Source organism: Aplidium turbinatum, chromosome 14, assembly GCF_918807975.1.
Source record: "Aplidium turbinatum chromosome 14, kaAplTurb1.1, whole genome shotgun sequence".
Taxonomy (NCBI): Eukaryota; Metazoa; Chordata; class Ascidiacea; order Aplousobranchia; family Polyclinidae; genus Aplidium; species Aplidium turbinatum.
Window position 1 is genome coordinate 10,195,373 of NC_137485.1, and position 18,651 is coordinate 10,214,023.

At 37.1% G+C, this 18,651-nt stretch overlaps 1 protein-coding gene across 1 annotated transcript; it reads right to left on the reverse strand.

Annotated features, from left to right (window-relative positions):
- Positions 1–615: 615 nt before the first annotated feature.
- LOC145783378 (low-density lipoprotein receptor-related protein 1-like) lies at positions 616–17,563 on the reverse strand. Its single transcript, XM_082595234.1, has 15 exons — positions 17,427–17,563; positions 17,038–17,285; positions 15,304–15,459; positions 12,422–12,560; positions 11,221–11,404; positions 10,634–10,750; positions 8,696–8,800; positions 8,416–8,553; positions 7,219–7,393; positions 6,767–6,900; positions 6,199–6,346; positions 5,821–5,993; positions 3,877–4,020; positions 1,199–1,274; positions 616–742 (listed from the first exon to the last, which is right to left on the reverse strand). The coding sequence occupies exons 2-15, from the start codon at positions 17,208–17,210 to the stop codon at positions 673–675; spliced, it is 1,932 nt and encodes a 643-aa protein (XP_082451360.1). The 5' UTR covers positions 17,211–17,285; positions 17,427–17,563; the 3' UTR covers positions 616–672.
- Positions 17,564–18,651: the final 1,088 nt, after the last annotated feature.

The following is an 18,651-nucleotide window of genomic DNA, read 5'->3' on the forward strand; positions in this document are numbered from 1 at the left end:
CTTCAGTCCAAGCGCTCCATGTGGTGGTTGATGGATTGGGCAGTCATGGACGACATGATCTACTGTCTGGTCTGTGGCGCCACACTCGCATCCCGGTGAGGGAGCCAGGCCCCAATTGCACATGTCTGAACGAAAGCGACCGACGCCGGTTCGTAAGCGGTTAAGCCGGACCCACGCAAGTCTTGCGAGGGACATTCCCGGAGGGTGGGGATCGACGTCGGGTAGGAAATCACGGAGTCGGGAGGTGTTGTTTTGCCACTCCATGTTCCATGTGTAGTTCGTCCAGTGTGCCGCACTTATTCCAAGATCTTCAATGTTGTTCAGAAGCTGTCGTGCGGCGGGCACAAATGGGCGTCTTGATTTCAGTCGCTGCTGTCCTCCAGGTAGGCGCTGGAACTCTCTACATTCAACGACCATCACTAGTTTTTGTGCTAAAGGTAATATGTTCCTCAACTAAATTGAAAACAGGATCATATCCTATACCAAGGTACATATTTAAGACTTACGACTTATTGTGCGTTGGAGGAAAACAATTTAAGTCACGAATAGTCAACAGTAATACAAGTAAGCTACATTAGCATTAAGTAGGCCAATAATTAGATTGACATCCTAAGTCTTGGCATGGTCCAATTAGATATTCATGACAGTGTTGGCAACCTTGGTCTTTCACGTTCAAAAATTTATAGGATTTTCAAATTGGCCGTTTTCGGTTGTTTTCTTCTTTTTGCGATTTATCGTTCGACTGTAAAAGAATATTTTGATAAACATTGTCGTTGTGACATAGCCCCACTTGGACTAACATTGAATTGAAACGTATCCAAATTGTCAGGAAAGTCAAGCTCGAAAAGAATTGCAAGTTGAAGGAGACGATTTATGATTATGGTTTCTGATTAGGCTGTCTCATTTGAATTAGCTTTGACTTATCAATTTTGAAACTTAATTTGAACAAAACGAAGAAATTTTGACTTCCAATGAAGCACAACATGGGTTTGAATGATTTTGAAATATAACCTGTAAGTTTCGAACAGAAATAAACTTAAAACTTTTCAGTTTGCACTTTGTCGTGCTAAATTGAAAGTTACAGGACAAAAGTTGATTTTATAAACTAAGTTAATCGGTGAAGAGAGCATATGAATCAATAGCAAGCAAGTCAGTATCACCATAGTGACAATGCATAGGCTACGTTTTCTCCACTTACATAACAAAAAATGTGATAAAAAGAAACGCAAGAACTCCAAAAATTATTCCGACAATGGCTCCAGCACCGATCGCATCTAAAACAAACAATAAAGTTTTAATTTGATGTTTATTTAAAGAAAAAGTTCAATTCTGGGTACATCTACAAAAAAAATCTTCATCAATCAATCGACCATAATATACTCTATCTGACCATAAAAAGACGTTTCTTCAAATCAGATCTATCACAGTATAGTAAGGTAACGACTCGACATCACGGGTAAAATTGCTTAGAATTCATTGAAAGTTTACTGCACGTACTCCGCAGTTGGGTGATCAATGATCATACAAAAAGTTAAAAAACTTTTTACAAAGTAGTATTCGGAATTCGGTTATGCTCTTTTACCTCACAAAAATACATACATAAAATAAATGCATAATTTAGCCAGTCTTCAATTTAAATTTACGTTGATAAAACACTACATATGCTTTTTTGAAGTTTTCTTCGTAGATACAAAATGACATCAACACTATACATCAGTGATTCTCAAACTGTGTGCCGCGGCACACTAGTGTGCCGCCACAGATTCTCAAGTGTGCCGCGAATCTTTTTGAAATTTTGGAAAAGAACTGTATGAATATTTAAAATAAGCCATTCAGACAAGCATGCGACTTAAAAGCGCTTTAACTCCTTCAATAGATGATAAATAAGCACATGTGACGATGAAACCAATTATGGCATTGCCGATGCAGCAGGGTAATTACCACGTCACTATTGGGCTGCTATGTTAGCTATTGCTATTGCTAACATTACTTCCCACCATTTGGAAGCAATAAATCAAGCAATCTTTCTGCAGAAGAAGAACAGCTCATTGATTTACGAAACAACCATTTTTTCAAACGCTGTTTCCACAAAAAAAACTTGGATGCGTTTTGGCTGTCTGCTTCCAATTTCTATTTCATGATCGGTGCAAAAGCAATCAAAATTATATTGCCATTTGCATCTTCATGGCTATGTGAACATGGCTTTTCTGTTTTGACTGAAATTAAAAGCTGTAAACGAGAGAGACTGCTTGGAATTGACGATGAAATCCGGGTATATGTTTGTCAACAATGCAACCTCGTTTCAGTCGAAGCCTATATTGGTATAAACAAGCACATCCATCGCATTGACACATGAAAATATTTTTTTTAAAGCAACTTTTCTTCTTTTGTAAGTGTGCCGCGTGCGTTTTATATTTTTTCTAATGTGCCACAAGCTGAAAAAGTTTGAGAACCACTGCATGTTCATGATACCCAAACTGTGAAAATTAGAACACGGTTGCGATACTGACAAAGATAATAAGATAACGAGAGCTTTACCTGCAGGAAAATATCATGATGTTACTGATTTTGATTAGGACTACATTTCATTTTTAGAGGTGTAGAAGCATTTTTGCTTGTATATGGATCTGCAGTAGCGTTGACAGGGGTTCCCAGGGCTCAGGGGTACTTCTGGACCAGGGCCCGGAATAATTTTAGGGGCTCGTAACCTTTCGGAGAGGCGCGGAAACTTGAAAAAACTTCCGCGTATTTTTTACATATACTGTTTTTTTCTAAGAAGTGTTTTTATTGGGGCTCGAGAATCCTCTCAACGGCTCTATGGATCTGCAGTCATTTTAAGCTTCTTTTGCTTCCACTTTCACCGCTGGTCACAGCGGTAAACCATAATCTCTTTGTGGGAAAATTGTAACATAAGATTCCCGAATCCGTTCGTCTGAATGTAATGACCGAACAAGAAACACTCCTTTGAAACGTCTATTCAAACTTGTATTTCTGTAAAATTAGCCCGCGGCTATCGAAATCGAGATGCAACGCCGTACACCTCTAAAAAACTGTCACTACAGAACAAACTACTTAGATAAAAGACGGAAAATTTGTCCAGCTAGCAAGCACCAAGCAAACAGTTAAATATGCGACTGACTTCCAACAAACAATTTTACGAATGACTAGAATAATTTGCGATATCTCAAATGCACGTACACAGTAACTGTGACGCAATAATGAAAGACATTGTCACGCAATTCAAACCGTTGTTCAAAGCGGCTGATGCAATATTTCATCAGGTCTTACGACCGATGGTGCAATATTTGGACATTTTCTAGCAATTTCCATGACGTAAGATGCCAGCTAGGTTAAGTAGACCATAACGGTTTTTATATGACGTTTGATTTGGTGAAAATTGTCGGGAACAACCGCCAATCATTGAATATCTAGTGACCTTGTAATGCAATTTGACACCGATGACGTCATAATGCCTCAAAAGAACTTGCTGTGTTGCCAATCTTGGAGCCTGACAGGTTTCTTTAATTTTACTCTCACAAAAAACAACTTTTACCCCAAACCTGATTTGATCTCCTTCAAATTCTTAAAATTAAATAGAAATTAAAATTCCAATCCGTGTGATATCAATCCGTCGTAGTCCAATTGTAGTCCAATCGCCGAGATATCAAAAGCCAAACTAAGAAAGCATCATCAACATCACTGTGACCAGTGACCATCTTTGCTCATTCATTTAGATTTTTTCAACAGGTTGTTTTTGTTGAATCACATTATGTTTCTTTTTTCACATGAAATGATTTAAGCAAATTGTTTGTGAAAAGTTGACGAAGAATGTAAAAAGATATAAATCTTAGAAAATGGCAAGCTAGCCATACCGACCTTGCAATGGTGTTGTATAGATGTTTTTGCAGTTGTTAACGCTTTTTCCATCGCCACAGACGCATCCTCCAGTGATTTGTGATGTGTCCAAGCACAGCTCATTGCATTGGGTGGTGCGATTGGTACATGGGCTTGGAAATTGGCCTGAAATGTTTTATAAGATTACAATTCTATAACTTATTTGTGACCTACTTATTGACTTATTGTGTTGTCTAATCCAAAATTAAATTAATTGAATGTTTTTTAGTCTGATTGAAAATAAAATTGTACGAGTTAGCTGGGTAAAAAAAAACGTTTTAGGTGCCGTCAAACCAGAGTAGTGATTCAAAGCATTCAACCAGATTAGTGATTGCAACAGCAAAAGTATGAAGGAATGCCTAACGAGAAGTGTGTTTTTAATCTGTAGGTCGCTGCTGCAGATGGAGGGGTACATGTCCGTGATATTGTGAGCGCTCTTCTCGAAACATTTAGATAAGTTAGAAACTAGATTAAGTGAACCATTCGCCGTTGGCTGCGTGGCCAGCAGTTTGAGAGTTAGGGTTGAGGAGGTAATTTCAATGACGTGGGACGTGGGTTCGAATTCCGCCCTTGCCATTACTGTTTTTTCTTCTTTAATTACCCAAACAAAGTTTAAAGGGCGGGGAAACCCAAATTAACTTTGCGAGTTTTTTGTTTCAGCGTGATGTCATTGTGTACAACATGCGTTTTAGCAAAAAAAAATCCAAATTTTGTTGCCCTCGTCTCGCTAAGGCCGCTTTTGTTTGATACCCGTTTGCAAGGTCTCGTTGCGCATCAAGCTGTGATGCTGTTCGCTGTGACGTCACAAGGTACATATAGTTGTGGCCAAAAGTTTAAGACCAGACTTGATTTATGACGATTTTTGCATTACTTCAAAATACTGCATCAGATATAAGATGATGCATAAAGATGATGCAACTGAAACAATATATGATGCAGTATTTTGAAGTAATGCAAAAATGGTCATAAATCAAGTCTGGTCTTAAAATTTTGGCCACAACTGTATGTACCTTGTGACGTCACAGCGAACAGCATCACAGCTTGATGCGCGCAAGACCTCGCAAACGGGTATCAAACAAAAGCGGCCTTAGCGAGACGAGGGCAACAAAATTTGGATTTTTTTTTGCTAAAACGCATGTTGTACACAATGACATCACGCTGAAACAAAAAACTCGCAAAAAGTTAATTTGGGTTTCCCCGCCCTTTAAAGCAAGAATCAATCATCTGGCTGAGTTCCAGAAGAATTACGGTAGCCACTTTAACAAGTAGAAATTCTGCCACTGCGAATGACTACAATGCAACCGCCAACCAATCAGAACATGTTATAAGAGGCTACCGTCCAATTGTGACCTTTCTAGCACTCAGCCAGAGAGTTAATGCTTGTTTTGAACTTTGTTTGTTAATTACAGAAGAAAAAAGAGCAATAGCAGTGGTGGGAATCGAACCCGCGTCAATGAAATAACTACTTTCTAGCCCTAACCCTAACCCCTAAGCCAACCAGTTGACAGAAAATCCATCGCTTGATTTGCTTTGTATCATCTTCTTTTCGCTCTTTTCCACGTCATAGAAAACGTAGCTTATGATTGGTTGGCAGTGCATTCTAGTCAATTGCAGTGGCAGAATTTTTCCTTGTTAAAGTGGCTACCAAGAATTACAATGACTACAGTCAGCTGATTCATGAGGAAAATCGTCCTATGTTTAAATTGTCCACCGGTCAAAACACCAACTGTAACGTGCACTAAAGATACGTTCAGGTATACGAGCGTTCAGCACAAACGAAAATATTTTGTTTCAGCGCCAAAGTTTCATTTCGTTCGATATAATTTATTTTTTGCAAAGCTCTGACAAAACTCGCTACAATTGAATTCATTGGAAAATTCATTCCAATCAAAAAAAATTGTTTCTATCAACCCTACCACAACTTACTCAGAAAGTCCCAACGGGAAGACGAAAACACAGCAAAGTAACGTGGTTGGTAGAAATGAATTTCAATGTGTTCGGTGCTGAGACCATGCAAATTTTCTTTATCCAAATCCAACTTTAAAAAACTCAGCTCGTTTCCTGTAAGGTACAGTTCAGAATTCCCAACTAGGTGCATCCTGTCAAAATACACCCATAAAAATGGAAAATCTAACAACTTATTAAAAAGTCTAACGACTTATTGAAACGTCTGACGACTCATGCATATTTAAATTTGGTAATTTTTTGGGGAGTTAGTGCGCAATGCTTATTCCTTTGATTTATACACATTTTTCCCTTTAGGCTATAATAAACTATAAGATGAGAACTAAAAAATCAACGTACTCAATAATTCTCGGGCTTGAAAATTCTTTGTGATGAATGGTTATCTTCTCAAATTGAGAATAAGACATATCAGTTATGTTTATCCTCTTCAGGGGAACTTCTCCTATTTGAAAATCTTTCACCGCGTTGTTGATGAATAAGCTGCCTCCTAATCACATTCAAAACATCATTACAATAAACTACCTTTTAAAATAGTACCACACACAAAACTGCTTTTAATTTGTTGTTTTAAAGTAAATTTAATTTAAATTAGACCAAGCGTTTCATAGATGAAGAAGTTGGTAACTTAACAAGCCGATAAAAAAAGGTAACAAAAGGATAAACCGAACCAAACTGAGCAGTTGGTGAAACTTGATTAAAGCTATCTTTAAAAAAATTTGTAGCCTATACCAAAATGAGTAAAGCAGAAAAGGATTCAAAATATTAAAACATCTCCGTTACCCACATAGCCTGCGGCATCATTCCAAATATAGTTGTAAGTAATACAAATTCTAGGCTTGAAGTTTTTGTTGTAAATAGCCCACCTTTCAAAGGGCGCTAGATGTTGTACAGTTAACGTTCCACTTACTTTGGTCATCTATGGAAAGCGCTGTTGGAGATAGCAATGAACCTATTATTAATTGTTGGCTGGAGCCATCAAACGACATTCTTCTCAACTGACCAGTTTCAAGAGTTCCATTATAATCGATCCAATATATGAACCTAAATCAACTTTAAGTGAACCTTAAACCAGTTTAGAATCGTGACAAAGAGCACATTTTTGTAGTGCCACAAAGATACGAAATCACGTTGTCAGAATTATTTGACGACTCTCAAATTCTTGCCTTCAGAAAATTGCCCCCCTTGTTTTGGTAACCTTTTTAGATTTTTTTTTTGCTCCAATGCTGCTTCCCGTTAAGACCCCTTGTCACTACTTATCTCGTTTGGCGCACTATTGTATACAACCTGATATGAAGTTTGACAAGTACATGTAGCCTAATCTTGCCAAAACTGTGTAAACTAATTAACGTTTGGTTTCACTTGTTTAAATTGTCCAGGGCAATTGCTCGTATGTTCGAAGAGTTTGTTGCATCATGCACAGGCATCATCAGGGTCCGGACATGTCGACCTCCGTCATCCATGACGTTTATTGATTTTGTGTCGTCATCAACAAAGTACACGTTTCCAGTGAATGGATCAATTTCCAGACTTTTCACTTCAAAATAGAGACAGCGTTTTAGCCAGAGGCGGGCAGTAACACGCTACTTTTGCAGCACCACTGCTCGCACCGTTACATTTTTGTTGAAGTAGCGGCTGCATTAGCGACATTATCTTTTCCTCAATGCAGCGGATAAATACTACATTTGCTTGTCGTACTTCCACTACCCACTACTTTCCAATTTAAAATAATAAAAAAATGAATCGTTTTAAGAGATTTTTAATGGAAACACTGGAGTATAAACATGAAATTTCACCTAGACCATGTTTTTCATGATGCCGTTGAAATAGTAATGTAAGAGAATGTTGTACTGAAACATTTTCAAAATCATTTTGAATTCACTAGGTACTTGAATAGAGCTTTTCAGTGTTAGTTAAAGACAAAAGCTGCGCGTAGAAGTAGAGAGCGCGCTACTTTTGATCCGAGTAGTGGGAGCGGTAGCAAGTTGCTTTTTATCGACATGGTAGCAGAGCGTCACTCTTTTGGCATTAATAAACTTCTTTATTTAACATATCTGCATGACTAAGCTATACCGGAAAATGCGACTTTACGTGGCATAGTTTGCAGATTTTTAGTCACACTGATACTCTGGAACGGCACAAGCAATTGTCAAGGTCGGCAAAAGCTTGCAAGGTGAAGCAAATCAGGCCCCCGTTGCGCCCAATAAAAAATTCAAGTGTTTGGATTTTTTCTTAAAGGTGTAGTACAACCAACATAGAATATTTAGAAGTGTAACTTGTTGCATTTGTTGCAAATTAGTAACATTAGGCTGCAAAGGGTCAATTGAAAGTACTTTTGTCTCATTTTCTTCACAAATACTCATTCTACTCTCCCGAAGTCACGCGCTTTCTAAAAACCCTTGTTGCATATATGCAACATGGAGCGCTACGGGGTTTTAACTACTCACTAACCAAAGCTTGCACCTACAGCATATTTACGGGGTTAACAATAAGCTAAGCAATGTAAAAAAGACATTGTTTTGACAAAACTAAGAATAGTTTTACTAGTTACAAATTAACCATTTCTGCCATCCATAATTTTCATGATATTTGAACCATTCAAGGAAGATCGGTAAACTTCTGAGTTGGTGCCATCTACCCAATACAGCCATCGGCTCTTTTCATTTATTGCTATATCTGTTATATTTGATGAAAATTCTGGAAAAAAAAACAGTCTGAATTTTAATATATGCGACGCATAGCCTATTGTGTAAATATTAAAAGTAAAAATAAGTAATATAGGCCTATGTAAAGCAACTAACAGTTTTTCTAGGTAGCCTATTCATTACACCGAACAAACCAATAGGAAGAACAGAATAGTTCAATGCTTGACTTGAAGTTGAAAATTGGAAGATTCTCTTTTCGGCCACATCAACAACAAGCACAAAGTCGTCTTCTATTAGTTCTGAAAGCAATTTAGAATTAGGCTATCGATATATGATTAGATTAAAAATATGATGGCTACAGTTACAAGGAATGTCGTCAAATTACAAGAAAAAAATAAAAAATTAATACGGTAGGGGAGATGTGGCACCTATTGAATAGCGCATTATTTTTGTATACGTAAATAAGAAGCGAAGTTTATGTCTTAGAAATCGGAATTAAAATTCTATCTCAACAGTGTCGTTTACCAGTGTGCTGTGTACTTAAGTGATGAGACCAGTTAATTGCTTTTTTTTCTGCTCTCAGAATAAATTTAAATATGGTCAGCAGTTGTAACATTTGGGACTTGGCATAAAATTTTAAGTCATGTGGTTAGTTCAAAAGTTATCGCTACAGAAAACTACACATTTCACTGTGATAGGTATTCACGCAAATTAAACACAAAATGGTGGATAAATAACCAATGGGACAATGCAATCGATTAGTTTTAGGACATATTCTGTAGGTCATTCCAGTCTGAAAGCAATTGTTTTGCTTGAAAAGTATTTTTACTCAGCATACTATAGGATAAGCTACTGTTTTACTTTCTATAAGCTTGAAATGGATTTTTATGCTACACTTTGCAGTAATTTATGGAAAAAGGGTTTCTTTTTTAGAATTTATTTTGCTAAAGCTTTAAATTGTCCTATTTTATCATGTCTGAAAAGAAAAAGTTTTTTTTATTGATGATAACTGAGAATATAAACTTTGCTCTTTCTTTCCTGAGTCTATATTCTTCCACCATGCCTTTAATATGCAATTGATGTATCTAACAAAATGTTCCATAGGACACACTCACTTGTTCCAGTGGTCATCTATGTAAGCAACCTATGGGACAGTTGACTGATATGTTTTAATGACAAAAAATATTAAATTTGTAACTGTTTTGATTTCATGTTATGAAACATTGACTAAACTTCACAACACAATTGCTTAATTTGTAGTTTGCATTGAAGCATAGTGTTTTATTAAAAATAATGTCGTTTTCGTAGCACAGGTGGCACATCTCCCCTACCAAAACAAACTAATTTATTTTCACACAAGTCACTTCAATCATAAACAGCTAAAAAATTGACTTCAGTCTGCTAGCAGCTAGATCATCTTCACTTATTCGAATAGATCACATAGTAGCCTATGAGACATGTGAAAACTTGAAAAATGAAAAAAATGTTTCTTTTTCTGTTTCACGATTAAAAAGTAATTTTGTATTTGCCAACACAGCAGCTTGTTAGCGAGCTAAGCTTATAGATATAAAGACTAGACAAGGTCTTGCCATTTCGAACTTTCGTACATACTATTCAGTGCTATGTTAAGCCCTTTGTGGCCAGAATAATTTTGAGCCCCATATCGGCAAGAACCTATGATTATATAGTGTGTTTTTTTAGTGCACTAACCCTAGCCCTTACTACAAGTGACTCTGCACCAAACAATTTACGAAAAAACATTGACCGAACCGCACTTCTAACAGCGCCGATGGAAAAGATTACTAAAGAAAACTGAGAGCAAAGAACATGCATGCTAAAACAGGGTTGAAAATACAGTGTCAACACATTATGTGGGAGTAAATCCCAAAAGAAAAAGGTGCGAATTATTAAATTTCTGTTTCTTATACAGAAAACAACGTAAGTGTAACCAAGAGCAAACACAGATCTATCAATTCACAACTTCACCTTTGCTCAAAATAAAGTCTAAAGCAGTACGGTAAACACGTTGTTACTGAAACGCAAACGTTTATTATATGTGGGTCCCCTGAGATTGTGGGCCGTGGGCGGGGATTTTATCTTCCGATTACCAGAAGTAATAAACCGAGATCTACCTGTCTTGCAACCAGTATCACTTGACACAAATCCTTCAGAACAAGCGCACACTCTAGCGGAACGAGTGGGCAAACATATGTGGTCGCATTGAGGCATAGTCGAGCATGGCTGTTCATCTGAAGTCAATACAAATAATTATGCGGTCACTGGAGTAAGAGATAGTTTATGTTATCACGGTGACATATGAAATTTCTCAACAAAACTGAGGGAAGGCTACAATCTTGCCTTAACTCTTTCAAAAAGCAGTAGGGTTTTAAACTTTGCATTTCACTAAAGATATTTATTTGACAAAATAGAAATTCTTTCCAACTATCAACGTAAGGCCAAGCGCTCACTAGAACAGCAATCATGAAAAACGTTTATTTGAATCGGTAAAGTAACAGTAGTTACAGTAAAGTAGGTGTCGTCGTTTTACCCAGGGTTGTGGAATGTGGAGGCCAACCAAAAAACGACTCCAAATGCACAATTGTTAAGTAACCTAGGCAAAGTATCCTAACTCACAGACTTCGTTTGTTATTTGACACAAACTCACTCACTAACGTTGGTTTATTAGCGCTGCCAACGCATAAGAAGAGAAGAAGCAAACCTTTGTCTATGGAAGTTTCCTCATCCAAGCTATAAACTGTCAGTCCATCAATCGCAAAGTCAAATGTAACATTTTTAGAAGCACTGCCATCCTTCGATAAATGATGGAGGACATAATATTTCATTGATTCCCTTGATGCGTCAACAGACCTACGATTTTGCAGCTCAGCCACGTAAATTGTATTCTGTAAAAACACATCAACGTCGTTTAAAAGATACAGCTAACTTTGATCACCAACAAGAATGTGAATATCATTAATTTGCGCCAGAGATTAAATGTTTTTATTGTATTTAGACTTGCACCAGATAATTGAAGATTTATATTAAGTGAACGGTAAGGCAAAGAAGCCAATCTTCATGTTCACCTTCAGGTATGCCATGAAGTGTCATGCAAAAAGCATGCACTTGAGCGGTGTCGAACCGGCGCCCTTTCGAGTGACGATTCTAATCAGCGAACTGGGTTGGTACATATGAAAACCAATTTGTCTGTGAAATAAATTGTCAAACTGTACGTTTACTTGATCGCCGAATAATCCACTGTTTGTGCATTCAATTGCATAAGTTTTAATCTATATGACGTACTCAGCAAGCATTTACAGAACTTTAAAGCAAATAAACCGAATATTTGTTTGAACAAACGAATGTACACGCTTATCCAGTAGTGTTGACAGGGGGTGCAAGCTGCAGAGGGTACTTTTAAGCAAGATCTGGGATGATTTTAAGCGCCCGAAACGTTTCCGAGGGGCCTGGGAACTTGAAGAAACCACCTCGTAGTCGTTGGATATACTATAGTTCGTTTTTCTTAGAAGTTTCTTAATTTGTTTGTTTTTTTTTTGTTTTTTTTTATTATCTTTATCCTGCATTGCGGGAAAGCGGACTTGAGCGCTATGCATCGGTGTACGCCTTCCGACGTACACCTGACCCACGCTGCAGCCGACTGCAATGTCTGTTTCCGGTTGTCTACTCTACTCATGACTTAAATTTGGTACTACCCATTACTCGAAATCGATCACTGGGTAGAGGCAATTATGGTACAGTTTCTTGCCCAGGGAAACAACAGCAAGTGCTGGTGGCTGGAGTCGAACATGCAGGCCATCGACTGCGAGCCCAACGCGCTAACCACTCGGCCACTGCTGTCTTTGGGGCCAAAAGATCTCATTAGTACCAAACCTAAATTATCCTCTCAATGCCCATGGGCTTACCCGATGTGCTGCTATATTCTTTGTCTCAGCTCCAGGGATTGTCTTGTGATGTTTGACGTCAGAACCGTCCAACTTGCAGCTCATGATGTTCGTTTGGGTATTCAGGAAAATCCGAGGAGCGTTTTCACCCCAATAGATTCTACGTATATACAAAAACGTTGTGATTTTAAATAATTTGCAGGTTACTTGGTGATTCAACGCCAGAACCAGCAAAATGAAAATTCAATTGTTTTTTTTTTTTGGTAGAGAGAAGTACTTTAGTTTTGGGAAACTTGGATTGGGTTATAGACAACAAAATATTGCTTGAAAGATATCGTAGCTGTGTCCTATGCACAAAATCTGCTAAGCGTTTACTTTAGTGTATATCTGTCAAAATCGTTGATTTTAAAATACTAAACTGTCTTTCATGGGTAAATTTACGTAACTGCAGACATGTTAATTTATTATATTTTGCTGCATCGTTAACATAAAAAACAAATACAGTAATTGAATTGAATGACATTCAAGCAATAATGAAGCTGACAAACGCATCAAATTCGAATGGTTTTAGTTTAGGGTTGTGTCTTCTGTCTTGGTCAGAAAAAAAAAACTTTACTAGGCTATTTGCAGCAAATCAATCAACCCCGTAGCGCCCAAGAAAATATAATAATTTTCAGAATATTACCTAGTTTAAAAGTTGTGTTTCAACAAACACCATATATTCAGCAGGGGGCCTACAATTTGTTGCATATTTGCAACGTTGGGCGATAAAGAGTAAATTTAAAGCACTTTTTTGTTTCATTTTCTTTACAAATGTTCATTCTACTCTCCAAAAGTCATGTGTTTCTCAAAATTTTTTGTTGAATGTGTGCAACATGGGGCGCTATGAGGGGATATGCAAAGGTAAGCTATTAGAGCAGGGGTGACGAACCTTTTTGCGGTCGCGGGCCACTTTGTCAATTACACATGAGTTATCGGGCCACACAACTTTTTAATCGTAACCTAGGTCTACTATGAAATCTTTTAGAAGCGACTCAAGGTATTATTTATGAAAAGTAACAAACGGCAGATGAAAGTAATAAAACCCACACAGTTGAAATTATCTTACGCAGAATCGAAACACACAACAGTAAAAAATAAGTAAAAAATAAAAACAAATCAACTTGAGCAAAAAGGATAGACCAACAGTACTTGCACTGATAATGAAGACAGTTTAATTTTCGAAGCGTTTGCTTTCATATGAGTAGCCATGGAGTAGCCTATGATTTCTTCTTTTTTTTGCTCTATCCTTTTGGCTCAAATTGACTAATTGTTTCGACCATTATGCTTCGAAACAACAAATCAGTTAATGAAATTTCTTTTTCAAACAACAAACAAAAGCCCATGCCAATCATACAGCTGAAGCTATCTAATGCAGCATTGAAGCATAAAATATTAAAAAATAACATTGAAGCATTGAATTTTTTTGCTTAGTGAGATTTTTGGAAAGTTTTTTGTTTGACTAAGCGTTCAATATTAGGTCGAACAGACGATGTGGCAACTCTCAACTACATACTAAGATTTTCATCTGTCAGCCTCGACCTGTAACGACTTCTTGTAAAGTGTATTTTAGAAAAGAACTGTTCGCATAGGTACGTGTTGCCTTTGAGCTTTGAGATGTCTTTTGTCTTTAATGCATGAGCGATTGTCAAATTGTTTTGCAGGCCGCACAAAATTCTTTGACGGGCCGCATGCGGCCCGCGGGCCGCAGGTTTGTCACCTCTGGATTAGAGCCTCAGTGAAAACTGCGCGTTGTTTTGTTTCATAATTGTAGAACGATGCTGTAAAAGTAATACCAAACCAGACAATCAGACCTTTATTCCATAAATTCAACCTAAATTTGTGTAAAATTTATTTTATTTACAAGCCGGGTACCGATGGAAAGATATGAGCGATAACAATGAAGAAATTTAAGGTTTGATATTTTTTAATTTACACAAAATAGAATTCGTTAGCTGGACCGTTATTAGTTTTCCTCCTCCAGATATACCAATGCATGTAATATTTCTACCACACAAACAACGACTGTTAAGTTTCTTTGTTATTTCTGCAAGTGTACTTTTATTATTTGTTGTTTATTTTTTGCATCTTTTCCATTACTGTCCTTATTTTGCTGCTGCGTTCTATATACCACCAGAATGGTCCTGACTCCTGACAGCTTCCACGCTATAGTAGTTTCCCAGCTTGCAAGGGTATGATTTAAATGCAACATCTCTCATAATACAGTAGCTTAGTCATTATTTAAAGGTACTATTTTTATCTCGAGATGCAGTTATAGCTAATAGTCGAATACATAAAGTGATGATGGCTATCCCTCGTCTTCGAGGATGATGGCCTTTGCAATAAAATAAAAGCTAACGGTGAGTTCTTAAATGGCTAATGAGTTCAATCCTGGCTTTAACAGTTCGGTTTCATTTGGTACGTTTAAGATCTTTTGGGAGAGTTGGTTGTGGGTCTGATTGTCATTCTTTTCTTTGCATTCTTTTTTCTTTTAACCTTTGAGATCTGCTCTTCTCAAACGTGGCAACACATTCACGAGTGGCAGATCTCCAAAGCAGCCTATCCTCTGCGGTTTCCTCCCAGTTTGTGTAATTGATGTTACACATTTCAAGATTACTCTTCAGTGAGTCTTTATACCGCTTCTTTTGTCCACCTACTGAACGCTTACCTTTAGCCAATTGCGAGTAAAACATTTGCTTAGGGAGACGCTGATCTGGCATTCGCACTACATGTCCGCACCATCTGAGTTGACTTTGAATAATTGGGGACTCAATGCTTGTTGTTTCATCCTTTTCTAGCACGCTCAAATTTGTTCTTTTCTCTTCCCAGCTGATATTCAGATATTCAGATTATAGAGTAATTACCTGTCGTCAGTGTAGTCAATGAAAAAGCTTCTGATTACAGATGAGGTTTGATACACAGATGTGGCATTTTTCCCAGCCATGTCGCTAACCTTGATGTTAAAAGTTAGCTGTCGTGGATTAGCAGTCATTCTTTCAAGGCCTATATGGAAGAGTAGCCTGAGATAAAGAAAAACAACAACACAGTTTAGGAATTTTAGGTTTGACAAAAAGTATCAACAATTCTTTATCGATTTGACTGAACCAGTTTACATGGCGGTTTCCAACATCAAAAGGATAATATTAAAGAAAAACAGCATCGTTAGTTGTAAGCCTATCTAGGGCTAGATTCAAGTAAGTAATTACTTAATAGTTACTTAATGCTTGAAAACATTTTGAAGCAGGTCTGTATAGTAATTTAGATAAGCTAAAAACCTAAAGTGAACATTTATTGCTATACGGTACTCTTTGCACTTTTTGTATTTCGTGTCACTTTTCTGTAGTTCTTGCCTTCTGGGAGGGCTCAAGAAACTTAAGCAGAACTTACTCAGTAAATTTGAAGGGTCTGAATGAACAAAAGGTCATAGCTGCCCATAATTTGGTACATCCTTAGGAAACTTATGAAGGAGAAAGGGTCCATATCAATAAAACTGCTCGTTGAAGTAACAGAGAGAATCAAAGCAAGAAGAGACACTTTGTAAGCTTTCCATGCACTTACAGGCTCGAGACCATTAAAATCAGAGGGTAGATTTTTTTACAGAGATTATTTTTACAGAGAGAATCAAAGCAAGAAGAGACACTTTGTAAGCTTTCCATGCACTTACAGGCTCGAGACCATTAAAATCAGAGGGTAGATTTTTTTTCTTTTGAACTATCCAAAGAAAAAAATCTGACCAAGATTGCTAATGTTATACATGTATGTGCTTTTTCTTAAGGAAAAAAAGGTTGTGAAAGAGATAGCCCACAAACAATAATTTAACTGGGTGACTGTAATTTCTAGGGCCTTATAGTTTTATTTATTATCGCTCTTTGATGCTCTCCTTTTTGTTTGACCTATTGCTTTTGTTTAAACTTTGTTTTTACCAAGTGAACGTGATACTGCCCATCTTGCCAATACCATATCGGCAAAACAATGTCATGTTGTGAACATGTGTGTTGTGAACATTACTAATATGCATATACGCCTACTAGCCTACTTCTAAAGCTTAAATTGATTAAGCACGAGTAGCCTAAAATTGCAAATTTTCTGTTACCGGTACTTAAATTACTAGAGTAACTTACTTGTTTTTTATTTTTTAATTATGTATAATAAAAATTCATTGCTTAAATCCAGCCCTGGTCATATCTCGGCTTTTGTTTGTTGGTAAGAGGTTTAAATCATTACAAAATCTAGCGGTGCTAGCGGTTACATTATCACGTGATGTGTCCTCCACAAGTGCAGCAAAAATGCGACACTTTGCGACAGAACAAGGCAGGATTGCACCAGGAATGAACAAATTTTACAAAGGACCAGCCAAAAACTATAAAAGTTTGACAAGAGGTCCTGATTGGCTTCAAGAACTGTACATGTATTGCTAATCTCTTAGCTGTCAGGGTGCAGCTGCCAATGATTCTAGCAATTTATTGCTAGCAATTTTGTCAGCACAAGACCGTAGCGTTCTTATTCGTAATTTATACTGATTGTCTCTTTAACTACACCACTTGCAATTATAAAAGTTGGAAACGAGTAAAACATGAGGTGAAGATAACAAACCTTACCTCTTTTTGGCATGAACCGCAACATGCAAATGGGAGGGCTCGTGCAAAATGCGGATGACTACTTTGATATATTTAAATGTTTTATCGGTCACGAGAATGGCCGATCTGGCATCGTCAGCCCAATAGAGATTTCCCGTCACCCAGTCGTACGCAATGCTTGCCGCTGTTCCCATTAACCCATTTAGATGCTTGGTGAAAGATTGGGTTGCAAATGAATACGATCCCAAAAAACTGCGGCTGCGGTAAAACTTCCTAAAATGTAGTTTAATAAGTTTTGAAATGGATTTAGAAAGCTTAAGCAAACTCTTGTTTATTTTTACAGCCTATGGTGTAGCTTAGTAATTTTAAAGTAAAAACAATTAATAGGCTAAAGAACAACCACCCAATACTTTCCTGGTGTCAACAAAAAATACTCTTTGTTCTTTTATATCGCCAAACAATGCCGTTATATCACTGCTTTCTTCTTCATCTTTGAGTTTTGTGATCTCAAGACTTTGCGATGACGTGTTTAAAACAGCAGGAAACTTAAAGATGTACGATCCTAAGATGGAGTTGGAACTCACCAAAATCAGGCTCTCGTTAACTGCAAAAAAATAAAATTGAAAATAATATGCAGAGTGTCTGGCACAATAGGCCTACCTTAAGAAATAGTCGCCTACTTCCTACTAGTGCAAGGGTTCTTAACCTGGGGTGTACGCATCACTAAGGGGTGTGAGACATGTTCCAAAGAGGTGCATAGATGTTGAATTATTAAGATTAGTTTTAAATGACGTTAAAAACCGCTGGCTTGGTTACTGGGTTTTTATCCAATATTCTGCATCGTAGGTGGCCATTACTTTTCATTCGTTTTAAAAGGGAGTGCAAGATGTGGTTAGTGGTTTCAGGTGGTGCCAGCAGGAGAAAGGTTAAGAACCATTGCCTTAAGTGGTCGCGTAGCATACTACCCACCAGTGGGTGTTGTTCATCAAAGCAAGATATCTCCTTTCACATACAGTAGGCTAATATGCAACATGCAAGTGCTTCAAAAAAATCCATTTTTATCAATTTTTTTTTTGTAAAGGGATTTCAAAATACGCAAAAATTACTGAAAAATTTTCGGAACGATTGCTCTTTTTGTTCTATTCATTCTTTACGCCCAGTAGTTGAAGATTTGGTTAAATTAAGCGGACGATAGTCAAGAAAGCTAATTTTTGTGTCCACTTTCAGACATGTCTTTAAGTATTTAGATTTTGATCAATTGTTAGTAAATCAACCGACAAATATCGTGCATTTAAGAAAATGTGTGTGGTGAAATAAGCTAAATATATTAACTTATACGTTAATTTGTATTATATTGATTATTATTATTTTTATTAGTTGTTTGCATCAAATCAATAGCTTCATATTTACTACCAAACAGGAAAAACAAACACCAAAAAACAATATACAATAATTACAACAGTTAACAGGCAACGCTGTTGCGGAGAATTGTCAGTTAGTATGCTCCGAATGGCATCATCTTAACAGTGACGTGCGGTGAGGCACTAATTTTTTCAAGTCATTTTCACAATAAAATTTTTTAACAACAAAAACGGTATCATACTAAGCAAAAAAATTAACAGCATGCTTTCACAT